We start from the raw sequence: 13,794 nt of genomic DNA on the forward strand, positions 1-13,794 counted from the left end.
AAGCGATAAATGTGCTCTTAACTATGTAGGAGACAAGGAGATAATTTCATAAGAATGAGTGTTATACTGTATTTAAAATTTTAAATGTATATTACACACATTATTCTATTCAAATACAGCTTCCTTCTTCTCACGTGATGATTGTGCGGCTGTGTTTTATGAACTCGCGGCCTGACTGTGAGGCAAAACCGAACGCCAAGTTACTATGACGCGTCTAGAGCAGGATCAGCTAATACAAGTTGCAAAAGAAACAACGTTGAAACCATACGGGCTGGACTAGGAATACCACGACATGGCCCTACCAACAATGCAAACCTCTCGTCTTCGCCTCTGCCCTCTCGCAGAGCGCAACCGGGACGATCTCATAGACCTCGATTCGGACCCCCAAGTCATGAAATACGTTCATAATGGCCGCCCGCTGACTCAAGAAGAAGCCATTCAAGACCATCAAGAGCGCCTTTCAGCGAGCAGACAGGTCCCAGGTCTGGGCTACTGGGCCGGGTACCTCGACGGCGCATTTATCGGGTGGGGGGCTCTCGCGCCCATACAATCTGGCGGCGAAACATTCCATGCACAAAAGGCTGAGCTAGGATACCGGATCTCACCTCGCTTTTGGCGCCAGGGATATGCTAAAGAAATGGCTCGCGAGTTGCTAAGGTATGGATTTGAAGAGTTGGGATTGATGGAGATTCTTGGACAGACGATGGCTGTGAATGAGGCATCGAGAGCGACTATGAAGGCTTGTGGGATGCGGCATGTGCGTACTTTTTATGTTGACTTTGAGGATCCTATTCCTGGGACGGAGGAGGGTGAGGTTGAATACATAATAACGAGGGAAGAATGGGTGCGGTTTCATTTGGTCTCGAAGTAGCGAGACTATTTGCCAATTGGAGTGCCTGGCGATATTTATTAACGTTTGGATATCAACAATGATATCGTGAACGCGAAAGACCCCCTGGTGGGTATGGTCACTATGCATTATTGTCCAGGACAATACATGTATTAATAGTAATCTACATTGTTGATAACGTTTGTGGGGATTTTCTATTAATATCTCATTTGTTATAGTCCTTTTACGTGTCCATCGTCCGTTCCGCTGCGTTTGAGAAACAATGTCGCTTTGTTCTTTGTCCTAAGTACTGTGTATTTTGTTGTGCAACTTTCTTCTTTCAACGGCCGCCTCAAGCTAGGATAGATTTGATTGCAAGGCATAAAGTATGTGAAGAAAACCCTGACATGAATCATGCGAGAAGAAACGCAATCATCACGGAGATGGCAAGAGAGGTCATTTGAGACTAGCGAAATATTCTCATTGAAGAAGAATGAATGCAATGCACATCTATCAAACTAATGCATGCTTTACCAATGCCGTTGACAATTGCTTACCTTCAAACGACTCTTCTTATGTACGTATATGGCTACATTAAAAATATAGGGTCTCCTAAGATTTGTGTAGTTTCCCGAGTCACAATGCCATACGCCACGCCTGTCACGAACGCCGCATATGAAAGTAACAAAGCCATGTAAAAGGATGTGCCTATAGTCCCTGCAATCGGCGCGCAGGGAGGGAAGATAGCAGATGCTGCAGCGCAACCAGCCACTCCAACCCAGCAACCCGCACACCCGAGACGCCCACCAACTATTGCTGATTTTTCCTTTTGTGGCAGGTCACCAATATAGTTGAGAGTTAGTGCGTCTTGTCTTTGACAAAATGCAAACCGCACAAAGTCAGTGCCTCGGTGCCGGCTTCCAGTGAGAACTAATGGGAGAAGTCCATCTGCAAAGGCAATCGGACGGCTCACCACGAGTGGTTGGTAGGCCGGGATGACGAGATGAAATATAGCTGCGCGTCCATACTAGGTTGTTGCAACCAGGGCCTCTCTATCCGCTCTCATCCTCAGGCAGATCGTTGCGAGTTCATGATGGTAGCCGCCAAATGCTGAACCAAGTGGCTCTTCTCTCTGTCTTCCTTCGAACGCGGGATACCAGTCGCTATCTGGGTGCCAGACATAGAAAAAGTGGTGTTGGTTGTCTGCACCGTAGACGACGGTCATCTCATTCTGGACGAAGCGATGCACGTATCCTCCGAACCCGCCATCGCCCCAGCCTTGTACCCTGGAGATATTCGAGATTGCGAGCTCGGACCGTATACCTTCGAGACTTTGACCGACTGCTTTTATGGCACTTGCGACATCCAGGAGCACGAGTAGTATAGCGCCGAGAGCAGCGGCCTGGAAGTAATCAGTGAAGACCGGGGACGAATTAAACGCGCCCGGTATAACAATAACTTCTCTTGCTTGAACGCTGTCGAGTAATCGAGGCAATACTTCTTGTACCTTCTTAAACGCCTGTTCCTGCTCCTTTGATGCTCGCCCATCTCGCCACTGGGTATGCATTTGCAGCAACGTGAGGAAAGCCTGTACACCATATTTTTTGGCATATTTTTTGGCATATTTTTTGGCAGCCTGTATGGCCTGTGCCGCAGCAAGACTTCTAATACTGTAAGAGACTGCCAAATTCATTTTCAAGAACATTTACAGTTAGGCAGGGAGATAGAGAGGGATATGTGTTACTGTTACGGCCCAACGACTATAGCGTCCACAAGTATGGAATAATGAGGAACCGACAAACCAATCATTACCCAGTCGCCTTGATATCAGAATTTCACCCGCTTCTTTGGAGGCTATGATATGGCTCGAAGCTGGCCAACTATCAGCATATGACAAGTACCTAGTCGCTAACGCCAGAATACCGTATTGCACGAATCGATGCAGACTTTGGACATCTATTTTTGGCGACCTAGATACTGGTCAAGTACTCTAAAGTATCTTTTAATAATACCCCACTTACTTGAAGAGGTAATCATTGATAAAGCGGAATGCTGTTTTTGCACAAGGCTGTACTGTATAATCAGTCGCTATTATTCCCCCACAACGTTCATACTGTCTTGTGGTTCATGACTTCGTACATATTGTTTATGGAGGTAGGACCTATAAAAACTATCCCTGGTTGTGCCCATTTTCCATTCCGTCACAGTAAAGAAGCAATATTGCCTCATTCTTTGTCCCGAGTACTGTGCATTTTTGTGTGCAGCCTTGTTCTTTCAACAGATTCCTTTAGGTTGTCTGTTTCCTTTAGCCTCTTGTTTGTAATGCGAACATTGAACCCTTCCCTGACATAAGCTTGGAACAATTAAGGCGCTTGTAAGACAGTTGAATGAGTGATAGACGGGTAGAATATGAGAGGAACAACCATTTTGGATAATTCACATCTCTCCTCCTTTGCTTCCTTCTTTGTTCTTCTGAACTAAAGTTGTATGCCATCGCTGTTCGGTCTTTATTTCTTCACTAATCTCTTGTGGTAAAGAAGTGATAGGGTTAAAGTCAAGAGTATAAGAGTTCGAGCCTCTCGCTTCGTATTCTTTTACTATCATTCGCATTCTGGGAAAAACATCTTCACTGAATCTCTCTCTGACTCTCCATTTCTAACTCCCTCTCTCTCTGACTCTCTCTCTGCAAGCTACTCTCCCTCTTATCCTCCTGCCTATTTTCTCATCCATCAAAGTCAACATCTTCATCATGGCAACAAAAACTCCCTGGATGGTATACCCGCCAGGCTTGAATGGCGAAGGTTCAGAGAATATTCGACTGGGGGCTATAATAACCGATCCTTTCAACCCGAGTCAAATTCTTACTACCGCAGACAATTCGATACTAGATGCTTTTTACCCTCCAGTAGAGGAGAATACTCAACTCAATCACCATCTTCTGTGGATTGCAGACAAAGATACCCCTTCGTTTTTGAGGCGTTGCTGGGAAAGTTTTTCCAGTGGGATGTCGGTAATATCAGTCAATTCGGAGATGTTCACTAGGTATCAACTTGATGCGGAAGTCCTCGTGACGAAAGAATTCAACAGTGATCCTAGACTGACAGAGATCATGGCCCGGCTGGCGAATCCTACAGTGGACCAATTCATGGACGAGCGTATACGGGCACTCCTGGGACTCTGGAGTCGCGAAAACCCAGTTTATATGATAACTGGGCTGAGATATGCGAAAGGAAGAATTTCGTTCCGAGAGGCGGAAATAAAGACAACTGAGTTTCGTTTCAGACACAACATAGCCTCCCCCATCATTTGGACTGATCGAGATCCGAGCTACAGCTCGGAAAAGGTATTCACTACGGAGGAGGATAGACTTATAGCATATAAGCTACTGAGGATAGAAAAATCCCATAACAGGAAGGATGGTTCCGACGACGAACTAATCCTGAGTGAGGTCGTCGTGGAGGGCTCTGAGTGGTGTTAAATGACATGATATTGAATCAGATTTCATTGGTGTGAGTTGGTTTAGGATACGGGAATCACAAAATTTACCAGTTATGCAGGTATTAATGCCTGGATTTACTGTTTGTCATGAAGCTAATTAGTTTTTCTTTATTAAAAAAAAAAAAAGGGATGTTCTTTCGTGCTTTTCCCCCTCTCCTTCTCTCAGCCTCGGATTGTAAGCAGATTCTTGGCATTTTCACGAGCAACCAAGCACAAAGAAAGCTTTTTGCACACTTGAGAAACAGATTGGACTTGTTTTTCTCTTTGTTAGGACAAAATCGTTATTGAATTCGTCAACGATTGCGTGGCCATGAAAGGTTCGAGTTTTTCGATTGTCGGTGCGTTCTGTGAGGTGACGCTAATTGCTTCAAGGCGCTTGGTGATGCAGCTAGGACGTTGAACGACATCGTTGGTGTCACGGAACGCTGAGTCGCAACTCCGAACAGGCTTAGCAGCAAGTGTAGAGATATGTAACATCAAGGGCCAGGCCGCTTATTGTCTTAAAATGGACCCAAACTTCCTCAGCGTCCGGATTTCCCAGCATCGGCGTTCTGGAGACCGTTTTCCTAAATCGGAACAATCAGGAATAAGTCGTGCCTGAATCTAGATACCCCAGATTCGATGTCATCTGATGCACTAGGCCAAGTTTACGGGGGCAGCGTTATTAACTGCTGCCCTTCTTAGGCTAGGATTAAGATGCTTACCCGGTATATAGTTCCGCTCTAGTTCCGCTCTATTAGAACCCCAAGAGCGCCTCTGTGCCGCGGCTCGCAATTCCAACCGCTCATTGGAAATTAGCCATGGGCCGTTATGGGCCGAAGGTGTGTCCATGTAACGCTAGTATCTCGCGCTTGAATAAAAAGTCCGATGTGCGCAAGATGGCGGTGTCTTTCCCTTGCAGACGGTTGCTGTTAGTCGGCTGAATTGGCGGGGGTGGGATTCGGTAAATGGATCATGGGGAACAGGGCCCCAATTATGTATCAAGTCTGGCGTACACACGCAGGCAGATAACCGATGACAGGGGGACGAGGTGAGGAGAAGGAGCTGGCTCGAAAAGTAGTGGCGGCCCAGCCATATAAAGTGACGAATGTGCCTCGGCCCGTATTACACGCATATAGAGCAAGATCCCGAGATCTGGTGTTGAGTGTGAAGAGCAAGTCGTCTCGGCGTTTCAACCACCAGGAGTTTTGGGTTTTCAACGAGAGATTTAAGAAGCTCAAGAAGAATTGGGAGTTTCAAGTGTCGTTTATTATATACAGATATCAGCACAGACACCCATTAGCATAGCGTCCGGGCAATTACTACAACAATACGGCACAATGGCCAGCACGAATTTCGACAAAATGCCACGGAAGCTGTGGGAGCATCCGGATCCCAAGAGCACCGTCATGTGGCGCTTTATGCAGGAGGCAAACAAGAAATTTAATTTAAATATGCAGGTAAGCAAGAGTTTTGTGGCCAGCTCCATATTGTCTTGAGCTTCACAGTTTGATTTCTACGCCATATATGCTCGGGTTGAGGCTAACGTCGCGCAATTAGACATTCAAAGAGCTCTACAACTGGTCGTGCAACCACCGCAGCGATTTCTACCAGCATCTTTGGGAATTCCAGCCCGTCATCCACGAAGGCGCCTACACCCGCGTCGTCGACGAGTCGATCCCCCTCACTGAGCTGCCCCGGTGGTTCGAAGGCGTGCGTCTCAATTGGGCCGAAAACGCCCTCTATACCCGAGACACTTCATCCCCATCCGCTGAGGCACGCAACACCCTGAATAAAGAAGACGACAAAATCGCATTTACAGAGGTGCGAGAAGGAAATACAGAAGTGCGACATGTAACATGGCGGGAACTCCGCAAAGAAGTCGCGGCTCTGGCGGCGGCGCTGAAGGAGAGAGGACTGAAGAAGGGCGACCGCGTGGTGATTGTTGCAGGACATTCGCTGAGGACATATGTTGTATACCTGGCGACGACGTGGCTGGGAGGCATCTTCAGCAGTAGCTCGACGGATATGGGGGTTGGCGGGTTGCTGCAGAGGGCGGTGCAGGTGAATCCAAAGGTGAGTGAGATACCTATATCGCGGCATAATATCATGAGAATTGAGGTGATACTGATTCATTTGATGTGACTCCGCAGTTTGTCTTCTTTGATGATGGCGCCCTGTACAACGGCAAGACTATTGATCTGAGAAACAACATCCAAGGCATGATCAACGGCATGTCTGAGTGCGACCAGCTGCAGTCGTTTGTCATTATCCAGCGCTTCGCCAAGCCCTTTGACACAAAGGCCATCTCCAAGACGGAGCGGTTCGAAGACTTTGTCCAGGCCGCCGCCAGTAAACCGCCTCCCGCCCCAGTTCGTATCGGCTTCCAGGATCCATCTCTCATTGTCTACTCCTCCGGAACAACAGGCACGCCCAAGGCTCTCGTCCACGGCGCCGGCTCGATGCTTCTCTCCATAACAAAGGAAGTTCACATCCACCGAGGCATTGGCCCCTCAGACACGGGTCTGCAGTACACCACCACCGGCTGGATCATGTACCAGTCCAGTATAGCCCACATGACGTATGGCGCACGCTGTGTTGCCTACGATGGATCTCCCCTGGTGCCGGATCCAAAGGTGCTGCTGCGGATTGCTGAAGAGCAGAAGGTGACGCTGATGGGAATAAGTCCGAGATGGATGGGCGAGCTCATGAAGAACGGCATCGCACCGAGGGAGGAGTTTGACTTGTCGAGTTTGAATTCAGTGACCACGACTGGCATGGTGTGTCCGGATCAGATGTTTGAGTGGTTTTATGATAAGGCGTTTCCACCAAAGGTGCAGTTGGCCAACATTTCAGGCGGGACAGATATTGTGAGTCTTCGTATTCTCCTCATTAGTTACTTATATGTGCATGCACATGTGTATATGGGCAATGGTGATTTCTTGAGATATGCTAATAGTCATCCTAAAACAAACAGGCCGGCTGCTTTATCCAGGAAAACCAACTTGACCCCCTCTACGTCGGCGGCTGTATGAACGGCAGTCTCGGTGTTCCCATCGCCACCTACGATCACGATCTTCCCGAGGGTAGTGCAGGCACTCCCCTTCCTCCAGGCAATTCCGGCGATCTCGTTGCCACCGCCGCCTTCCCCAACATGCCAATCTATCTCTGGAACGACGGCCCCGGCCCAGCTCCCGGACCCAAATATCGCGCCGCGTACTTTGAGCGCTACGCCGGCGCCTGGGCCCAAGGCGACTTCTGCGTCGTCCATCCAAAGACGGGTGCGGTTCACTTGCTGGGCCGATCTGATGGCGTGCTAAATCCCAGCGGCGTGCGATTTGGCAGCGCAGATATCTACGCCGTGCTGGAGAGATGCTTCCCGCAGGAGATTGCCGAGAGCTTGTGCGTGGGACAGAGGCGGCCGCAGGATATGGATGAGAGGGTCGTGCTGTTTTTGCTGATGAAGGGAGGGCGTGCGTTGGACAAGAAGTTTGTGATGAAGGTCAAGGAGACGATTGCCAAGGAGTTGACAAAGAGGCATGTGCCCAAATATGTGTTTGAGATTCCCGAAATTCCGGTAAGTGACGACGTTCTCTGTCCTCTACGCTTATATAGCGATTGTTCTCTCGAGATATGCTAACGCAAGCTGTTTCTTTATTTGCAGGTCACTGTTAATGGCAAAAAGGTCGAGTTGCCAGTCAAGAGCATCATTTCCGGAAAGACGATTAAGCCAAGTGGAACGCTGCTGAATCCACAGAGCCTGGATCACTTTTACCAGTACCAGAAGATTGAAGAGCTGGAAGAGCCGCGGGCTAAACTATAGAGGCGTCGATTAAAGGGATAGACTTGCTGTTAAATTATAATGTGCACGTAACAGTGCTTTGAGACGAGCTGGCGAGTTAACTAATATACTGTTACAAATTATCTCCTTGCAAAAGCACGGCCTTTGTCATTCACCTTTCCACCTCATCCTCTGTACCCTTCTGACTAGTATTCAAATACTCTTCTCTCCCTTTTTATCCTTTTCAACAAACTTGCCTCCATTGATACCATATCTCCACGCCATATATCCAATCATGCCTCCCACGCTGCCTAGACCCGCAGCTCCCACCACCCCATGCCATCCCAGCTTAGCTGGCCCTCCAGCTCCTCTGACTCTTATCAATCCAGTGGCCAGCAACGCAGCTCCCATCCCAGCATAAGTCCAATCGTCTGTCTCGAGCTGGCCCCGATTCTCCAGCAGCCTCCAGCTCCGATCTTGCCATTCAATGAGCTCTCGGCCCCACATCCGCGCCGGGATGCCTATGCCGCCTACAAGAGCCGTGGTGATGACTGTGTTTCGCGAGACTGAAAGCAAAAGTCTCTCCGGGAGAGGTCCGGGATGCCGCCATTTTGGGACGGACTGGCGGATGCCGGTGATGGCGAGGCCGATGATGGAGCCTGTGGTGACGGCGCGAGTGAGGACGTGAGTGATGAGGATGACGTGAGGAAGAGGCTGGTCTTCGGCGTAGGGCGTGTGTGGGAAATAGCGAGACATTGTGTTGAATTATGAAGCTGAGATTTCGACTCTTTATCTCCCCTCTTATGATTGTGAAGCCGGCTGTTGCTTCTTTACAGGTGGCGTGATAATAGCCGGAGTCTTGTAAGTCCTTGAAGAGGCTGGTTCGGAAGTGGTAACGAAGCAGGTTGTGAAATCAACAGACACCAAGCAAAAGATCGTGATGAGATTTTAAAGCTTCATCGAGCGCCGGCTGAGAGAGCTGAGAGAATTTATCGCATCCAGCGATAGCTTCCTGCATGGCCTCAAACTTAGTCGCTTCAGTGACGCAAATCAGGTGAGTCTCATTGGCAGCCTCATTCCTTCTCGCACTCGCTTAGCTGCTTACCTTGGCCTGGGGTAGCGCCACATGCGAGGTACCTGAGATTGCATGGCGCCTCCCACCCAAGGCCGTGTACTCGGTACGCGCAATTCGGGCATTCGGGAGAAAGCCAACTCCTTCGTGCCAATTAGTAGATCCTAAAGAATTGTAATGCCTCCCACTATGCCATTCAACTAAACAAATACATATTATTCCTCTCTTGATATATAGATATATCTGACTAATGTACCTGAATCTACGACCCAGAATCTGAGCGGAGCAAGTACCTATTTTTAGGCAGGTAATGAGTCGTATTTCACAAGCTCAGCAGCAAAACTGCTTGATCCGGCAAATCGATTCGACATTGCTACTTGCATTGAGGACTCAAAAATTGCACCTAACTGAGCGTTCAATAACTTATGGAGTAAGCATGTATTATGCGAGTTATTTACGTAAGTTGAAACACCAAAAGATCGTGTCAGATCGCTACGATAGTCAACAATGTGTTCCAACCTCTTGTATGAAGTATTGCCCATAGTAATGCAAGCGTCATTGCCATACCCGGTTATTTTGATTGTGGGCCTTCAGGTCCTCAGGGCAATATTTATGTAACCGATCTCTTCAACCAGCTACAAACTATCCAGATACCTATTACAGATTACATAGACATCTCGCGCTTACTTCAGCGTGCATCAATATGCGTGAACCGGTCAAGCAGGAACATGTGCTAATACCACTTTTATAGACACGCCATTGCTGCTCAACTCAGATGAGATTCAATGCAAAGAAATCCAGTCAACAGAAAAAGAAAATGGAATAGAAAAAAAGACGCCATCCGACCTCGACGAATCGCGGGGTTAGCTTCAGCCGGCTCGACACCCTATTCGCGGAATCTCGCTGTTGCGCCGCTGTCCGCAAAAAAGATGCAATTCGGCCCGAGGGGCATAGCTTCTACACCTTGCCCGGCTTTCTATCCAGGATGCTACAGTAACAGCTCTTGAATAGCTCTCAGAACACCAATGAAAACACCAATTGGTAGTTACGTAAACAGAGCTGAGTCCTCACGTTCTTGGAACTTTGTCAACGCGGATATTTATCCGGTAGCTGGCAGTACCAAGTAAGTGCAGTGTTAACATAGCTTTAGGCGAGCTCCCATCGACATGTTCCCGTTTAGGTAGGTGATGAGACAATCCCCCGTGCCGAGCCCGCTCAGTGACAAAATACTGCATTGGCTAATCTGGGGATGGCCTTATGTTGCATTTACCATCGTGCGGGGAGAATGCAGCCATGCTTGTAGATGCAAGGGGGCTCCTATCAAGTTGCATTGAGAAGAGCTCCTCTAGGTCCCGAAGTTCGGACCAGGTCCGGGGACAAGAAACCATATAGTCGTAGTATATATATAGTAATACGTAGCCATGCAATTGACGCTTCGTCTTTCGCCAACCTGCTGTTCTGCTCTAAAATATTTTCAACATGTTGACGCAGAACGCCGTGTTCGCGCTTCTCAGCGCTGCTTCATCTGTGGCCGCCGATGTATACACTATTCCTTCTCAGCCAAATGCCAATGGCGAGCCCTTTGATGGCTTCGTGAGCTACTCAATTGAGTTTTCATCGTTCCCAGATTTCGCTGGTAAGCTTTCCTTGAACTCTCGATCCCATCGGAATTCATCAATTGAGACCAAGTCTCTCTTCTATAGGCAACAAATCGGCTCCAAACACATTCTCGTACAATCTCATCAACAATCTGGGTGCAATTTCTGGCTCCAAGCCATACATCCGTGTTGGTGGTAATACTCAGGATTATGCGCTTTACAATGCGTCGCTCAAGACTTCTCTGGTCGGAATCGTCAACCCCAACAGATCGCCCGACTATCCGACCACCATTCACATCGGTCCCTCTTACTTCGAGTCATACAGCACCTGGCCTGGCGTCAAATTCTCCCATGGCTTGAACCTCGGTCTTGGTGCTAACAGATCGGAGGGATGGCAGACCCTCGTTGACACTGTTCCCTTGGCCTGCAAGGCTCTCAGCCACGGAAACTTGTATACCTGGGAGTACGGCAATGAGCCTGATCTCTATTCGACATCGGCTCAGGGTCCTGTGCGGCCGTCAACTTGGAATGAGAGCACATATGCTTGGCAGTGGCTCAATGGCACGGCTGAGATCAAGAAACAGATCCAAAAGCACTGCCCGGCGCTGTCACTCTTTGGAGAGCCCAAGTTTATGGCTCCGTCCTATGCCGGCACTGGCAATCACCTCAAGGCGCCCCTTGCTTTCCAGGACGGCCTTGACAAGAACAAGGATATTCAATTCTTTTCAACTCACAAGTAGGCTAAACCAAAACTCATCACAGTGGTAAAAGATGTAATTATACTGACAAAAGAAAAAAAACAGCTACATCAGCGGTGCCACTTCTCCTGGGGTCACCTTGCAAGGAACTCTGATGAACCACTCCAGGACCGTAGGCTCAATCCAAGGCCACCTCCCAGAGTACAATGCCATTTTCGCCACTCCAGAAGCCCAGAAGGCTACTCCTCTAATCTTTGGCGAATGCAACTCTCTTTACAACCAGGGCAGACCAGGCCTGTCCAATACCTTTGGAGCGGCCCTCTGGGGCATCGACTTCAACTTGTACGCGGCTTCGGTTGGCTTCAAGCGCGTCCACATGCACATGGGAACGAACTATCGTGTAAGTCAAGACTCATTATCCGTGTCATGTAGAGAAGAGACACTCGTGGCTGATGCAATCAACAGTACCAAGCTTGGCAGCCAATCGAGACAGACCTGGCTTCCAGGGGCACCAAAGCCCCCTACTATGGCAGCATTGCCGTCTCTGCCACGCTGGGCGCCTCAAACATCCTCCCCGTCAGCATCACCAACATTCCCCTAGCCGATGCCCGCGAAGCCGCCTACGCAGCCCATTACACAAGCCCCTTGCTCAACGGGCATCTCGCTCGCATCACCGTCCTCAACATGCGAGGCTACAACACCACCGTCGACGGCCAGGGCCTTGAACCAGTCGCCAACCCTCCCCCACGCCCCAGCCAGAGCTACACTTTTGCCGTGAGTGGCGTCCGCAACGGAGAGATTGTTGGCATCCAGCGTCTGCTGGCAAACGGAAGCGACGCCATCACCGGCATTACTTTTGATGGATGGAGCTACAACTACGAGCTTGCGCTGGGCAAGCCTGTGCGGCTACACAACGTCACCGTGGGAGAGACTGCGGTTGTGAAGAATGGACAGGTCACTGTGCAGGTGCCTGATTCGTCTGCGGTTGTGCTGAATTTCCCGCTGTTGTGAGAATAGAATGAGACTTCGACTAGGACATGATTTATGAGTACATGTAATAATGTGTATACCTATGCTGGCTGTATTATGTATTTCGTGATGTTGGTGCCTTAGTTCTAAATTGAGGGACATTTCGTGTCATCAACGGATAATTCAAGTATTGAATTGAGAATTGAAGCTAAAAAATGCAGCGGGTACAATAGATCTGTAATAATTCAGTCGCTAAATGGCCGTCTAGCGATGGGCTTATACACACGACGGCGAGATGCAAATGGCTTGCTAACAGAAACAGAAATGAGATCTCCGTATAGTTTGCTATACGATGGCGCATATCAACCAATCATGGGCGGATGGTTTAGTGGTATAATTTTCCCTTAGCATCGGCAATCATTCGATTAGCCTCCCGCATGGGAAAGGTCCGGGGTTCGATTCCCCGTTCGTCCAGTTTATTTTTTTGCATTGGTTTACAATTGCTTCCTTCAATCAGCATTTGTCCCTGAGATTCTTTGAGCTGTAACCATACATCAACAGATTCTCCTTCTTCTTTTTTAAGGCATATCTTATGGTCTTCGGTCTTCCTTTCATGGTATCAGTCTGTCAAGTCATCTGGTTACATATCAAATGCAAGCGTGCCTATACAGCTGGCCATGACGATGAGGAACTCAGTAGCTGGGAATAATGCGCGATAAAGATACCAGAGGTTTTTCTCATAATCAAGGTCTCTAAAGGTGTAGCAACTGTGCATTCCGTTCATACAGCATTATCAGCTTTATCGATCAAAGCACTTTGAGAGCCAGCTCAAAGAGATCAAAGAAAGCCTCCTGTTCCTTTTCAGCCTTTGCCAGCCCAAATCCGAAGACTAGCGTCCGTCTCTCTTCCGGTGACCGTAGGGATATGTGGCTTGCAATCTGCGAGGCATAAAGCTGTCCAAGCGTTTCTCTACTGTCGCCGCCTCCACCCAGCAGTGTCTTTGGTGCGAGATGAGTCGAAGGGAGCAATCCATGCTTGCCGCTTGGCAGGGCCATGTCAACGATGCCAGCGGAGGTTCCCATCATAGGGACTTGAATCTGCAGCTGTATCAGCATCACTCTTCACTTGTTGCCAGCATATTAACTAGGCATACCCATTGAGCTAGTCGCCCTTCTTGGCTGACTGTAATCATAACCTTGTCCGAGAATTCTAGTAGAGTGACTTCTGTAGGAACTCCATTGACCAGCCCAGAAGCGGATCGACTCCGAGCTGGGAAGGGTTCCTCTCTTATATCTAGCGTCGCCATTCTTAACTTTTGTTGTGTATCCCCCAAGATCCAGGGTAAGTTGCCTCTGTGAGAGCTTCAGAAG

General features: G+C 48.7%; 7 protein-coding genes across 7 annotated transcripts; 4 read left to right on the forward strand and 3 right to left on the reverse strand.

The window, feature by feature from the left end:
- The first annotated feature begins 187 nt into the window (after window positions 1-187).
- On the forward strand, window positions 188-1,036 carry TrAFT101_008360 (uncharacterized protein). The gene has a single exon (XM_024907981.2). The coding sequence runs from the start codon at window positions 293-295 to the stop codon at window positions 869-871; it is 579 nt and encodes a 192-aa protein (XP_024762227.1). The 5' UTR covers window positions 188-292; the 3' UTR covers window positions 872-1,036.
- Window positions 1,037-1,274: 238 nt separating this feature from the next.
- On the reverse strand, window positions 1,275-2,562 carry TrAFT101_008361 (uncharacterized protein). The gene has a single exon (XM_024903771.2). The coding sequence runs from the start codon at window positions 2,532-2,534 to the stop codon at window positions 1,857-1,859; it is 678 nt and encodes a 225-aa protein (XP_024762226.2). The 5' UTR covers window positions 2,535-2,562; the 3' UTR covers window positions 1,275-1,856.
- A 1,016-nt stretch (window positions 2,563-3,578) lies between these two features.
- TrAFT101_008362 (uncharacterized protein) lies at window positions 3,579-4,307 on the forward strand (the record flags this gene model as incomplete). The annotated part of the gene is made up of 1 exon (XM_024899916.2): window positions 3,579-4,307. One exon carries the CDS (start codon window positions 3,579-3,581, stop codon window positions 4,305-4,307), a length of 729 nt encoding a protein of 242 aa, XP_024762225.2.
- A 1,095-nt stretch (window positions 4,308-5,402) lies between these two features.
- Window positions 5,403-8,586, forward strand: TrAFT101_008363 (uncharacterized protein). The gene is made up of 5 exons (XM_024899947.2): window positions 5,403-5,766; window positions 5,867-6,382; window positions 6,460-7,176; window positions 7,284-7,883; window positions 7,971-8,586. Exons 1-5 carry the CDS (start codon window positions 5,647-5,649, stop codon window positions 8,127-8,129), a joined length of 2,112 nt encoding a protein of 703 aa, XP_024762224.2. The 5' UTR covers window positions 5,403-5,646; the 3' UTR covers window positions 8,130-8,586.
- TrAFT101_008364 (uncharacterized protein) lies at window positions 8,119-9,134 on the reverse strand. The gene has a single exon (XM_024906637.2). The coding sequence runs from the start codon at window positions 8,841-8,843 to the stop codon at window positions 8,301-8,303; it is 543 nt and encodes a 180-aa protein (XP_024762223.1). The 5' UTR covers window positions 8,844-9,134; the 3' UTR covers window positions 8,119-8,300.
- A 1,455-nt stretch (window positions 9,135-10,589) lies between these two features.
- On the forward strand, window positions 10,590-12,580 carry TrAFT101_008365 (uncharacterized protein). Its single transcript, XM_024902474.2, has 4 exons — window positions 10,590-10,795; window positions 10,863-11,493; window positions 11,561-11,855; window positions 11,921-12,580. Exons 1-4 carry the CDS (start codon window positions 10,639-10,641, stop codon window positions 12,464-12,466), a joined length of 1,629 nt encoding a protein of 542 aa, XP_024762222.1. The 5' UTR covers window positions 10,590-10,638; the 3' UTR covers window positions 12,467-12,580.
- Window positions 12,581-12,893: 313 nt separating this feature from the next.
- Window positions 12,894-13,758, reverse strand: TrAFT101_008367 (uncharacterized protein). Its single transcript, XM_024907980.2, has 2 exons — window positions 13,578-13,758; window positions 12,894-13,521 (listed from the first exon to the last, which is right to left on the reverse strand). The coding sequence occupies exons 1-2, from the start codon at window positions 13,728-13,730 to the stop codon at window positions 13,231-13,233; spliced, it is 444 nt and encodes a 147-aa protein (XP_024762221.1). The 5' UTR covers window positions 13,731-13,758; the 3' UTR covers window positions 12,894-13,230.
- Window positions 13,759-13,794: the final 36 nt, after the last annotated feature.

This window comes from Trichoderma asperellum, chromosome 5, assembly GCF_020647865.1.
Source record: "Trichoderma asperellum chromosome 5, complete sequence".
Taxonomy (NCBI): domain Eukaryota; kingdom Fungi; phylum Ascomycota; class Sordariomycetes; order Hypocreales; family Hypocreaceae; genus Trichoderma; species Trichoderma asperellum.

Excerpts from the sequence above, each read along its gene's own strand:
- TrAFT101_008360 (XM_024907981.2), top strand. The coding sequence starts at position 293 with ATGGCCCTACCAACAATGCAAACCTCTCGTCTTCGCCTCTGCCCTCTC.
- TrAFT101_008361 (XM_024903771.2), bottom strand. The coding sequence starts at position 2,534 with ATGTTCTTGAAAATGAATTTGGCAGTCTCTTACAGTATTAGAAGTCTT.
- TrAFT101_008363 (XM_024899947.2), top strand. The coding sequence starts at position 5,647 with ATGGCCAGCACGAATTTCGACAAAATGCCACGGAAGCTGTGGGAGCAT. Across the intron at positions 5,767-5,866 it reads AATTTAATTTAAATATGCAG|ACATTCAAAGAGCTCTACAA; the intron begins GTAAGCAAGAGT and ends TCGCGCAATTAG. Across the intron at positions 6,383-6,459 it reads CGGTGCAGGTGAATCCAAAG|TTTGTCTTCTTTGATGATGG; the intron begins GTGAGTGAGATA and ends GTGACTCCGCAG.
- TrAFT101_008364 (XM_024906637.2), bottom strand. The coding sequence starts at position 8,843 with ATGTCTCGCTATTTCCCACACACGCCCTACGCCGAAGACCAGCCTCTT.
- TrAFT101_008365 (XM_024902474.2), top strand. The coding sequence starts at position 10,639 with ATGTTGACGCAGAACGCCGTGTTCGCGCTTCTCAGCGCTGCTTCATCT. Across the intron at positions 10,796-10,862 it reads ATCGTTCCCAGATTTCGCTG|GCAACAAATCGGCTCCAAAC; the intron begins GTAAGCTTTCCT and ends TCTCTTCTATAG. Across the intron at positions 11,494-11,560 it reads CAATTCTTTTCAACTCACAA|CTACATCAGCGGTGCCACTT; the intron begins GTAGGCTAAACC and ends GAAAAAAAACAG.
- TrAFT101_008367 (XM_024907980.2), bottom strand. The coding sequence starts at position 13,730 with ATGGCGACGCTAGATATAAGAGAGGAACCCTTCCCAGCTCGGAGTCGA. Across the intron at positions 13,522-13,577 it reads AAGGGCGACTAGCTCAATGG|ATTCAAGTCCCTATGATGGG; the intron begins GTATGCCTAGTT and ends ATACAGCTGCAG.